This window comes from Peromyscus maniculatus, chromosome X, assembly GCF_049852395.1.
Source record: "Peromyscus maniculatus bairdii isolate BWxNUB_F1_BW_parent chromosome X, HU_Pman_BW_mat_3.1, whole genome shotgun sequence".
In the NCBI taxonomy this organism is placed as follows: Eukaryota; Metazoa; Chordata; class Mammalia; order Rodentia; family Cricetidae; genus Peromyscus; species Peromyscus maniculatus.
Window position 1 is genome coordinate 36228201 of NC_134875.1, and position 12899 is coordinate 36241099.

The 12899-nt window shown below is 46.2% G+C and overlaps 1 protein-coding gene across 1 annotated transcript; it reads right to left on the reverse strand.

Annotated features, from left to right (window-relative positions):
• Window positions 1-9745: 9745 nt before the first annotated feature.
• LOC102919387 (uncharacterized) lies at window positions 9746-12663 on the reverse strand. The gene is made up of 4 exons (XM_015991261.3): window positions 12476-12663; window positions 11846-12299; window positions 11189-11234; window positions 9746-9988 (listed from the first exon to the last, which is right to left on the reverse strand). The coding sequence occupies exons 1-4, from the start codon at window positions 12516-12518 to the stop codon at window positions 9947-9949; spliced, it is 585 nt and encodes a 194-aa protein (XP_015846747.3). The 5' UTR covers window positions 12519-12663; the 3' UTR covers window positions 9746-9946.
• Window positions 12664-12899: the final 236 nt, after the last annotated feature.

The following is a 12899-nucleotide window of genomic DNA, read 5'->3' on the forward strand; positions in this document are numbered from 1 at the left end:
CCTGGGGCACAGTAACAGACACAGGCTGTACACCAGGCACTGTTACTGACACACACTGTATGCGGGACACCAGATGTGACATATGCTGTACACAGGTTACAAAGCTGCACAGCCTCGGTGCCCCCTTTGCTCTCAGGAACTGACTTCTGAGATGGACGCTCATTCTCCTGGCTCTTGGGACTGGTACCCTGTAGGTCATCCATGAGGCCTGAAGGTACAGCAGCAGAGGGACCTTCTCCACTCTGCCCTGTTTTTCTGTTCTCCTCCTCTCCTTTCTGCTGTTGGGGCTCCCGACCCAGGGTGGTCCCTTCCACCCTCTTCCTCGTTTTTTCCCTCTTCATATGGTGAGAGCATGGGTGTCTCAGCACCTGAAAGTGGGAAACAGAAAGAAGAGGCGAAGGGCCCGGCGTGGTGCAAAGTCGCAATGAGATCACAGCAGGTGAAGCCCTCAGTGCCCCAAGTCTTTCCAGTCACCTCTGAGGGACAGCATCCCCTCACGGACATGGCCAACCCACCACTCCTAGCATGCACTGACCTTTCCATTTTTCCTGGTCAGGTCCCTCAAGAGGCAGGTGGTTGATATTTCCATGATCCATGACAGGAATGCTGTCAAAGTCGCTTGAGGTTTGCCTTCCTCTGAGTCTATTCACATTCCGAGGGGAAATCCCTATAGTTCTGGAACTACTCCACCAGGAAGGCTTCTTTCTCTTCTGGACCTAAGGACCTGACATCCAGGTTATCTTAACCAATCAGAAGCCTTCCTTCCTGGCTTCCTGGTATGATTGACAGTTGCTATGGACTGAGACCCTGAGGTCTAAAACCAATAGCAGTTTGAAGCTTCAGTGAGCAGGATGTGTTTACGGGGAAGCTGTGGCCCTTGGGAAAGTAGAGTGTAGAAGGAGCCTTCCAAGTTGCAACTTCATGAGTCCATTTGCTCTGGTGAATTAGCTTCCTAGGGAACGTGTGGAGGTCATCTATGGGAACGCATTTGCTGGCACTAAGAAAAGATCGCCCCAGTAGCTCTAGAGGCCTTGTGGAAAAGTGTGGACCATATCTGTTGGTCTAGTACTCCATACTGGGTTCCTGGTACTTGGCAGAGAATGGTTATTAAGCTAATGTGTTTATCTGGGAGGTTCTTCTTTAGGATTTCACACAAAGTGAAGTTAGAGGCTGTCATGCTTCCATGCTCTGCCTTTCCAGGAGCTTGGTCAGGGTGGCAGGGCCTGCTGGTCCTTCAGCAGGCAGAGCAGAGGGCTCATCTTCACCAGGGCTACTGAGGAGGAGTTTAGTAGTACTGTTCAGCCTTCATGAGTGCTGGCAAAACTGTGAGAATTGTCATACCTGTGCTCAGGTTCCTCACCTTTCTCTTGAACACACACACACACACACACACACACACACACACACACACACACACACACCTAATTTCTTAGAATAGTCAAATTGTCAAGAGCAGGCCTTTAAACCATGTTCTCCACCCCAGAATAGTCAGCCAAGCAGCCCCTTCCCTGGCATGTGTCCAGACTGAGCCCATGGCAGTCACTATTTTCCAACTTGTTCTGATCCTTCTGAGACTTGAAGGGCACTAAAGAAAAAGCATATGACAAGGCAGTTCCTCTTTTTGTATGGGGATATTTGGGAGTCCTGGTGCCTGAGTAGGAGTTTTTCTTCTATCAAAAGACTTGCTTTACAGTTCTGGTTACTTCCTCACCAATAAATCTGCACATGGACATTTCCCACCCCTCCTCTTTGCTATATAACTTGACAAGTCTCCAGGAGCTGAGACATTCTTCTTTCTAATTCTGGTCAATTTTGCAAAGACAGCTGTGTTAGGGATGAGAATGTATATCCAGTGGCAGAGTGCTCACCCGGCACACTGAAAGCCCTGGATGATCACTAGAACTGCTAAAGCCTAGTAGGTGTTCCTTTCTGGGATGCTTGTTATCTGACCACCCAGGAGTTAGAGGCAAGATCAGAACTTCACTCATCCTTGGTGAGATGAGGTTAAGCTCCATCTTACTCAAAACATACTCTCAAAACAATAAAATAAAGACCACAATCTTATTCTTTAAGCAGTTTTATGTCTCCATTTTTCTGTAAATCAGTGAGGAATGGACCTTATTCAACTTATAAACTTCAGCAATACGAGTTTAAAGATTGTGTACAAACATATATTGTTGGCTCCGAGTTAGGAGAAAACAGAAGGAAGCCTCCCTCCAGCCTGGTATGGTTGAAGTCTCAGATCATTCCAGGATTCTTTTGAAACAGCAGGACCTCTGTCTACTGTGGCTCCTAGGGCCATGCTTGCTGCACAGAAGACAGGTCAGGTGAGCAGAGACCTGTATTCCCACAGTGAAGATGAATGCTGCCTGATCCAGTGAGTCCTGTGACTGGCCTTTGGAAGATTCAGGTGTGTACTGAACTCATGTGTGTGGGCAGAAGGCTGTGCTGTCTGAAAACGCACTGACCACCCTCTGGGGACAGTGAGGATCCTTGGACATGCTTCTGCTCCTACGCATTCAGAATGGGGGTCAGGAGTGAGAGACAGAGAACAAGCCACTTTCTGTGCAAATCCAGAGAGACCAGAGAAAGAACTGTGAATCTCAGGGGCTACTGAAGGTGACACAGGCTTGTCACCTCATGAAAGAAGACCTCTTTGTCAATCTGTTTGAATCTTGTGTACAGAGAACATTTTGCATCTACATTCTACAAAGCAGAAAGAAAATATAGTGAAAATCTTTCTTTATTGGTACTTTTATTCCAATGCCAACGATATAGAGACACATAATTTTCAACAGCCCATCTCCATGTGACTCCTGGACAAGGATGGCATCCTAGGGCTCCTCCACGTCCTTCATGGAAATGTGGTCCTGTATCCCAGGTGGTGCACTCCTGAGCATCGCTTTCTTCTCACTGGCCCTCTGTTTGGCTCTCCTGTTGTTAAACCAAGTCTGAAAGCAGAGGAGAACAGGAAATGTCTCAGCATGCTGGGCACTTTGATGCAAAGAGGCACATCATCGAGACACTGGCATTCTGAACTGCCCATCAGCAGCTGTTTTCCAAATGCTCAGCCACCCAGGGTAGAAGCAGGCAGGGTGTGTTCAGTGTTGGAGGCCATGGCTAGACTCTAGTTAATCCTGCCTTCTTCAAAGGAAACTGAAAACAGTACCAGCAATCACTATTTCTGAAAAGTCATAGCATGCTTGCTCCTTCAGATCACACAGGGAGAGCAGCAGCCCTGTGCTAAGTTCTGGAAGAGACTCGGTGCAAGACAAGTGCACATTTAATGTGATTTCCAAGGTGCAGGTTTATGGGTGTCTTATTCACCAATGCTGGGTCATCTCTAATGAATTAACTGGTTTTGACTGTTTCATCCCTTAGACAAGGTTTCAAGGGCATATATCTTGCCCTCTTCCACCGCCCTTGGGACAGTTTGGACAATGTGTTAGGGCGGAGGCAACATCTGAATTGAAAACAATCCTCCAGATTAAAATTGAGTGCTGCTATCTTATGCACACTCACAGAGGGGGAGGAGGAGCAACCACTTGGACTATGACATTCTATTCCCACATCAGTCTCATCATACTATGCATGAGTTGGTCCATGTGGGTTCCATGGGCAGATTGATAACTTGCCCTGAAAGCTAGTATGTTGTTCTTTAGCTAAGTATGAATGACTAATTTTTAGGAATTTCAAGCTACTGAATCCTTTGATAGACCTGTTTGATCCTGCATCAACTTGAGTCTCTACAGCAGCATCCTCAGTCCCGACATGACTCCACAGAAGTTTCTTGTAAAGGATAATGGTGGTGAAGGTATTAAACATGAATACTGGGTAAATAGCCATGCACTCACAGATATGTATTCTACATGAATATAATTATAATTATAGAGCCCGTGCTGTGTAAAGACCTTGGCTTTGCACACAGAACATGAGCAGCAAGTGGTTGTTTTGGGTTTCTGTTTCCACTAGGAAGTCACTTTCCTTCCAGGAATAGGCAAGAAGCACTAGCTGAAATATAGTTCTTCCACCTTCCAAGGAGGAAGCCAGTGACTACCATCATAGGAAAACAGAAATCATACACCTACTGAAAAAGACCAGGACAACTGGTCCAAGACATGAAGTGCTCCAGATGGACTGCCCCCCCCTAGCTTTTTCAGATTTACTGACTTGCACTTTGGATTCAGGGACATGCATGTTTCTGGCAAGCACCTGTGTGTGTAAAGAAAGCTACACAGATCAGTAGTCAAGGTTATGAGAAGCATCACAGGCTGGAAACAGTGTGTGATTGTGATAGTCTTTGTCTTCTGCTAAACTCCTCAAGGACTTGTCAACAATAAAGCCAGGCATGGTTTTCAAAGTTTTCACATCATTACAACATTTAAAGTGTTGTGTTGCACATTGATGGTCAAGATCAATTAGCTTACACAAATAATTTCAATGCAGCATTTTATAAATGAACACCAAAGCAGAAATTTATGATAAAGGTGTTATGTAAATTTTAAGCATAGAAATACTTAGGAAATATAGAAAAGGCTGAATGATGACAAGAACTTTTTCTCCTGACTCTGTTTCCTGTAAATTTTGTTTAGTACCTAATGCAAAGACCAGGAAGGAGTGGGGTTGGGGGTGTAGTGTGGAAGGTGAGAAAATGAGATAAAATAGAACACATCAAAAATATAATCTTCTGTGTATCATAGGATACAACCAAGAGTGTGTAGCCAGAACTGACAGTGGAGACCTGTAAGTCCAGCTATTTGGGAATCTAAGGCAGAAGGGTCACAATATAAGGACTGAGTGGGCTCTAGTTTAAGTTCAAGGTCACCCTAAGGAAGGTAGAAAGATCCTATCTCAATCAGAAAGAGGAGGCTCGTAGCCCAGGCAGGGAGTCTCAGATTTGTATTCCTAGTACTTGAACACCAGAGAGAGGATAGCCTCAAGAACAAGATTAGCTTGGTTTTACACTGGGAGATCCATTTCAGCAAGGACTCCAAAGGAAGTCCATTTTTAAAGAAACCAAACACCCCTTTAGTATCCACCAAGAAATGGTGGCTATGGCCATAGATTTAGTGGACTGCCTGTGGAGTGTACACATTCCCTGCCTTCAACCCTCACCACAGACACACAAAAGTGACAAAGACAACCACAGTGTAGGAAAATGTTTGGAAAGAACACTGTCACAATCTCTTACCCAGTGGGGTAGCTAACACAATCAAGAGGTGAGGATGCAGAGAAAACAGGAGCTTCTAGACTGCAGGTGGATATATCTACTCATGCACTAAGTGAGGCAAAGCATTGCTTAGGAAAAGACTCAATCCAGTAACTCCATTTCAGAGTTTACATAGCCAAGACCAGAAGCCTGGAGCTGAAGAGAGTTTTGTCATCCCAGGTAACATCAACCCCACCCCCATAGCCACAAGACAAAAACAACCCTGAACTCCTCAGAGGAGGGATTCTGAACAAAGACAGGGTATGTTGATACAGTAGTGTGAGATTCAGACCCAAAAAGATCTGAACAGCAGCAGAAACTACAGCTGAGAAGCCCGAGAACTATGACAAATCAGTCAAAAAATGACTTTGACCTCTATCAGAGGCGGCCTGTAGAGCACTACTGTTTACACCAAGAAGGAAGAAGACATCAGGTTCTGGGGTGGAAGAAGAAGGGAATTTTGATACAGTGGGTCAAAAGGAATGGACTTCTAGAGCTCTGTCAGACAAATCATAACAGTGCAGAATTCTAAAGCATCAGAATAGTTTGAGTTCCTACATGATTTTCATTCATCCATGTTGCACCACGGTTGAGAACCGAGATACAGAAGGACATGAGCAGTAAGCACACCTGTCTCATGCCACCACTACATGAAAACACTAAGTTTGATTCAAACACTGAGATCCATGCCACAAAGAAAATTCCCCACACCCATCATGATGTAGAAGCTACCTGTGGTTTGGAAATGAATGGGGAAGACAGGGCCCAGAAGGGGTAAAGGCCAGGTCAATATGAATATTAGCCCCTGGAGGCCAGGGTGCCTCCTAATGCCAGCCACATACCTTGTGAGCACATCCGGGTCCTGGGTTTATTGGAAATGGTCTCCATTTCCTGCTCCTGTCACATTGTCTAGTGGAACTGGATTTGGTGCCTGCTGGCGCCCTGGAACCTCAGCCAGTAAGATGGCTGGCTCCTCTGGGTCCACCTCCATGGCAACCTGGTTGCTGTGGTCACCTTCAGGACCCAGGCTGTTGTAAGGGCTCATGTGGCCTTCCTGGTTGAGGGTGCATTCCCACAATAACCTGGGCAGAGTAAGTGCCACAGACTTTTGAAGGCCATAAACAGGGGAGAGGTTGTGTGCAATTCTTGGGGTAGAGCAACTGCTCTCACTGAAGGTGTTTCAGACTGCTGGGGTTGGGGTGGGGTGTTAATAGGACCTGAGAGAGAAAATGCAATGTTGTCCTTTGGTTTGTTTCTTCGATTTGTGTTTGTGAGAGACTCTCAGGTATCCCAGGTGAGACTGAACACCACATGACCCATACTGTGTACATCAGGATGACTAATATTCTACTTCCTCGTGTTACACCCTCCCAAGGGTCACAGGTGTGCATAGAAATGTCGGGCTTTTGGTTAATTAACTAGTTATTAAAAAGAGGTATTTGAACTGGAGGCTTAGCTGTGTATAGAGCTACAGTATGGCTGGATAGCCTCCAGGTATTCTAATTATATTGTAGGGCAAACATCTCAACCTGTAAATATAAACACCAGGCCTAGAAATAAGAAAGTCTTGTCAAATAATGCTGGGTATTAGCTAAATCAAACAGGTCATTGTTTTTGAGGAAATATCCAGCCTTTCATTGAAGGGGGTACATAGAGCATTGCTACTTTTGACTGAAATGGCTTGAGAAAAAGATCCATAAGGTAATGATTGATCCTCCATGGTAGTTATTCTCACAGTGCTCTCTGCAGTAGAAAGTTCTTTAAGTGTGTGGTAAAGCCAGGAGTAAGACAGGGATCTCAGAGTCCGTAAAGTGGGGGCTCTGACTTTAGTAAGTTCAAATACCCAAGGGAAGTCATAAAAACTGAGCCCCATGATTCAGGAAGAAGTTGTGTATGGATTTAGGATATCTGAGGGAAGGGATGATTACAAAATGTCCTCAATGAACAACAGAAAGTCTTTTCTCTTAAAGTGTCAATGAAAGCTCTTTCCCTTAGACACAGATCCTAGCCAGTCATGTGTAGTCAGCTGATCAGAAACACAGATACCTTTTCATGCATATTTACCGGGTCTCCCCACAGTCTCTGTCCATGTTTTATGAAGGTGCCCTCTCACAGACACACAACTGGTCCCTTGCACAGCAATGTAAGCCTCAGAAAAGTGGAGCCTCATCTACTTGATAGGAAGGCCAGTCAGAACCTGAGCTAGACATGTGGTCACCTAGAGGATGCCTCAACAGGATCTAGCCCTGCAGCTGGATACATATTTTGTGTAGCAGTTTCCTCCAAGAGAAGACATTCCATTTGGAGGAAAGCTCCTGAAAGCACAAGACATTCCAAATGGAGGAGAAACATTTCATAATAAGGAGGAGATGGTTAAGACGTTAAGACACAGGAAGTAAAAGACTGGATAGCTCCAACCAACCTTAGTAGATGTTTGTTCCTGATACATCCTGTGTCCCCAGGAAGAGAATTAACAGCACATCTCAGTTCCACATAACCGGAGAGCACAGGATGAGATTCCACAGTCCACTGAGACACAAGATGCTGTCTGCAGGTTCAGTTAAAGGAGCATCAGCCCCAGTGAAAAGAATGAAATCCCTGGACGTGGCAGCCAGGTACTGGAGCAGGTCAGCAGATAACACTCTGTACCTGGAAGATTGGTGGCAAGGGCCCGAATGGAACACAAGAAAGACATCTCTTGCTGGAACATCCAATATGGAGCCACAGGACCCTTCCCCAGTGAACCCATCTCTCTCTCTCTCTCTCTCTCTCTCTCTCTCTCTCTCTCTCTCTCTCTCTCTCTCTCTCTCTCTCTGCTTCTCCATGTGAGCCAACATGAGCCCTTGGGGATTATCCTAAGATAAAGATGATTGCAAAATACCATCCAGAAGTCAGTTAGGAGCAGAGGCCGTGGTGGTAGTGGCAGCTGCAGGAGTTTGTGTGTGTGGAGGACTGGGGGTGTGGTCAGGAAGGAGGAGGGGGCCTCACTGGTGTAGGAACTCTTCTTCTTACAGAGAAACAATGGAAACTGGACGCAGCCAGAAACTCAGGCTCCCTGGAGACTATCTGAGGCCCCTGGAAACCACTGCTTTCACTCCACCTTTACAAGACTAAGAACAGTTTTCAGACTATTCCAAAACCCATGGGACTGTAGAATAAGCACTGAGCTCAATGCAGCCTACACAGCCTGGGTCCAGGGCCTGTGCTCAGATTCATTCCTCCTTCTAGAGTCTCTTCATACTCTTCCTGACCAAAGAAAAACAGGGGATCCAAGGCTGCTGGACCTGTCAGTTTGCACATCACCATGTACATCATATCTCCTGGAGAGCTCAGAGTTGATTTTCTTTGCAGTAGGTGATGGTTAGTACAGAGACCCACAGTTGGTCCATGTGCAGCAGCACACAAGAGAAGGTGGAGCCCTCAGGTCTAATGGGACATCTCTGTCAGACCCCTTGCTCACAGGCATAGGGACAATGAGGATGACTGGTGGAAGATTCTTAAAGCCATGGGAACTTGTTATCTGTACTGAAATATTATTTGCTAGACCTGAAATATTATTATTTGCTAGACCCTCTCAAATCAGCGTGCTGGGAGACATCATAGAGACTCACAAGCAAACTAGCATGTACCTGCAGTAGGCAAGGTCCCTGGAGCACTCACATTCCCAGAGACTGAAAATAGACTATGGATTGCAATGGCAGGAGAGCATGGTATTTGGACAACACCATGCAGTAAGTTTGGGGCTGTACACCTAGGCCATAGCTCTCCATATCACTAAGATGGACTTTGTTTATTTGGACCTGCAGCTTCACATATGCAAAGAAGAAGCACAATTTCTCTATGCACTGACAGACCGTTCCAGAACATTGCTAGGGACTCAATCTTGTTTACAAATTAGAGCTGCTATGAAGCAAAGGTCCAAAAACTTGAGTACTGAGGGTTCTCCAAGGCAGGTGACAAAATACAATGAGAAGACACATTAGTCAAGATCTCTGAGCAGGTGAGAATGAGATCAAATGTTCCCTGAGCTGGAATGGAAAAAATGAGACAGAATCCTCCCTCTGTCCTGGATGGATGGATGCTCCTCTCTCTCTCAAGCATCAGGACTCTGGCCAGTGTGGCTGAAAGTGCCCTGGATGTCCACAGAGAGGGTGCAAACCACACATCATGTACCCCTTCCTTCCACTTTCAAAGTTTCCAGCTGGGTCTATGGCGAGACTTACTGGAGTGTGGGTGTGAACAGCCATGACTAGAAACACAGTGTCCTGTACTAGGGACTTGCCCCACCTGACATTACAAATAATTGTTCCACATAGATGGGGTGAGTTGACAAGGCCATGATAAGGGGGCGGAGAGTCATGTGGGGTCAGCATGAAGCAGCATAGCATCTGGAAATCTTCCTCACTTGTCAAGGCACAGTGACTACAGCTTGCCAGGGTCACCTCCTGCCATAAGTTCCAGTTCTTGGATAGGCTACTATGGTTCAAATACTTACACCCACATTTTTGTAACCTGAAAACAATGGAACCAACATGCTTAGAATCCACCTCTTTATTGCTGAGATAATTGCAGGGAAGGAAAGGATGTCATGGCCAGCATGTGTGGCCGAGACACTGGGGGCAGGGCCAGGTTCCAGGTCATCTGGCTCACAACAGAGGTGGCACTCATGCGCTGCTCCAAAATCTTCAGGGATCGTTGTTCTGGGGACCAGGTGGTGCATCAAACAGCATCAATAGTCTAGTGCTTCTTGAAACTGGCTCTCCTGGTCCTAAACCAATCCTTCAAGCAGAAGAAAGGGTTGCTTTAGTACACTGAACTGTACCACTACTGAAGAACACATCCTGTAACCTTGTATACTGGCTCAATTTTACTAACATTTTAGAACATATATGGATTCCATCCCTGGGCCAGTGTGTGCTAGGTATGTGCTCCAGGACAGAGCTACTCCCCTAGAAAAGCACCACGTTTCTGATTGCCCAGAACTGTTTATTTATCGAACTAACCCCAAGAATGATTGAGACATACCTCAAGTGTGTACTGATTGTTCAGAATGCTGGAGGCAACAGGTTTCATTCTCATTGAAACATTCAAAACACCCCCATGAAGCCCCCGGGTACATGTACCACCACACCCAGTCCTTCAGCTATGGGACAGACCTAGAATATTGCCCCTTCTCTCCATCAATTGATAATTTTAATGCATTCTTTCAGGAAAGGATGCAGATCCAGCTTGTGAGTTGTTCCTGGTCCCTGCTGTGTGTTGAAATGTATCAAAAAGAGTTCTCTTAGAACTCGGGAGAACTATCTCAAGGCTCAAAGCTGTCTGTGAAAGGCTCCATGGTGTTAGCCTTTTGTGAGTATCCAGAATGCACATTTTATGAGACAAAGGGCACTTCTTCCTGCTCTATGCTTCCTCCCTAGCCTCCATGCATACTATCTATAGTCCTTTTACCTTGTGGGCATGTGGTCTGGAAAAGCCAGGGCTGATTGTAATGCTGAGCAGAGTTCACATACATAACTAACAAAAGACAGGTAAAAGGTCTATAGACCGTTTGAGCTTCCTGGTCCCAGTATTGGTTCAGAACTAAGACAGGCATGTGACATTTACAGACTAGAACAAGAAGTCTGAGAAAAGTTTTTCTGAGACCCGCAGAGTGAATGAGTTGAAAGTGGGCAATAACATGGTCTCTTCACTTAAGTGAGGCATGCAGCTGCACAGCCTTCAGAAGGTCATGGAGAACACGCTATGTCCTCCAAGGGACAGACAAAGCACCTTGGCATTTTATGTTTTCAGGTGTCCAGGTTTGCATTTCCTGCCTGAGAAAATGGAGGTCATTCATCATCTTGAGCCTAGCCCGGCTGTGGACTTGTCTGGCATCCTTGGGATACAACTTCAGGGTTCCAAATTGCTACACCTCTAGACAACAACATCACAAGATGTGGAGCCCTCCCAAACTATTATTATTTTTAAAATACTGACCAGTATATCTGCTTCCGGCACACCCATCCATCTTGCAAGATCCTTCCTGAAGGTAAAAGATTCCAACATTTAGGTTTTGTGGTAGAACTGTCCTGTTTATAAGGACACGTCCTGTTTGCTTTTAAATGTTTGTGTCCACACTTGAGACACACACACACACACACACACACACACACACACACACACACACACACTATTCCTCACACCTACTTTGAGACTTACTTTAGTAACAGGTTTCTTTCAGGGATCAAATTAAGGGTAATCCCCCAAACACAGGTATGTCCTCAATGTCCTTAACATGTAAAGCTTCATTAAGAGAGTCTCCACGATGAAAAGTGTTAGCCAAATTTTAATCTGAGGTGGAATCTCTCCTGCATTTTTCCAGCCACACCTCAGGCTTCTCACTCATTCTTACAGAGACTCATTCAGAACAAGCACTGTCTAAATTTCCCACTCAGGTGCCACTTAAACAGGCAACAAAACACAATCTTTCTAGATGGACTAGGGCACATCTTCCTACTACAGAATCCAATTTCTGCTGGAGGGTCCAGACACTGTGGCTTTGTTTCTAGAGGAAATCAGTGGTTCAGGGAGCACCAAAGGGCAGCCTGGACACACTGCCTGAAAACCAGGTGCCTAGCAGGGTATTCTGCTTACCTTACTTGGAAGCTGGGGTAGCGAGTCTCTTCAAAAAGACGCTCCAGGTCCTGCAGCTGAGACCTGGTGAATCTGGTGCGTCTCTGGAAAGGCAGCCTGTCCCCAGCCTGGAGACTCTTGGTGCCCTCAGGCATTGCCGCCTCTTGCTGAGGCTGCTGTTGAACACCACTACCATGACCACCTTCTGCAGGGATCCCCTTGTCCATGGGGCCAGAACTACCATCATCCGCATGTGCTCCTTCAATTTCTTCTTGTTTCTTTTCTCCCTCCTCGACCACTCCTGTGGCTTCCTGAGTAAGACCAGACTGAGCAAGCTCTTCTTGAGCAGGCTTGCTTGGGGCAAGTTCTCCCAGAGCACGTTCGCCCTGAGCAAGCTCACCCTGAGCAAGCTCGCTCTGTACAAGCCCTTTCTTTCCTCCTTCCTCTCCAGCCTTCAGGACCATTGCATTCCCACCTACAAGTGAGAAAAACACAAAAATAAAGATCTGAGCTACATGGCCCATGGATCATTGGAAAACCTAGAGAAGGACCACTGGCAGAGGGGGTAACTGAAGCACCTGGCCACTGGCCTTTCTACCAGATTTGCTTCCCGGACTTCACCCAAGTCCAGTCAGAACCATTTTTACTGACCATGCTGTTGTTCCTGTTGCTCATCAGCTCCTGGACTCAGCATTCTGTTGAATCTGTGGCAGTAACCCTGACGAGTCTCTGTACCGGGAATCTTTCGATCAGACCCGAGTTCTGAAGCTTTAAAAGCCACGTCCTCGCTGTCTGGTGCCAGATGTGTACAGCTCTGCCTCTTGACCCAGAAGGCTTGTCTTCTGGAGACTCAACGTAATTACAATGTGTCCAATCACATTCTGGCCTGCACAGCCTCTGTGGCTGTGGGCTTGTCCTCTGAGGTGTCTAGCCTGAAGCACTTTAGGGCTGCAAAGGAGAGGGAGTACTTTAAAAAATGCAGAGAGTGTGTGTGGTGGGGGTGTGGAACCTGTCTCTGGTTTTCTCCTTAGCTGACACCTCTAGTTTTGGGTAAGGCTCGAATGTTCAAATTCAA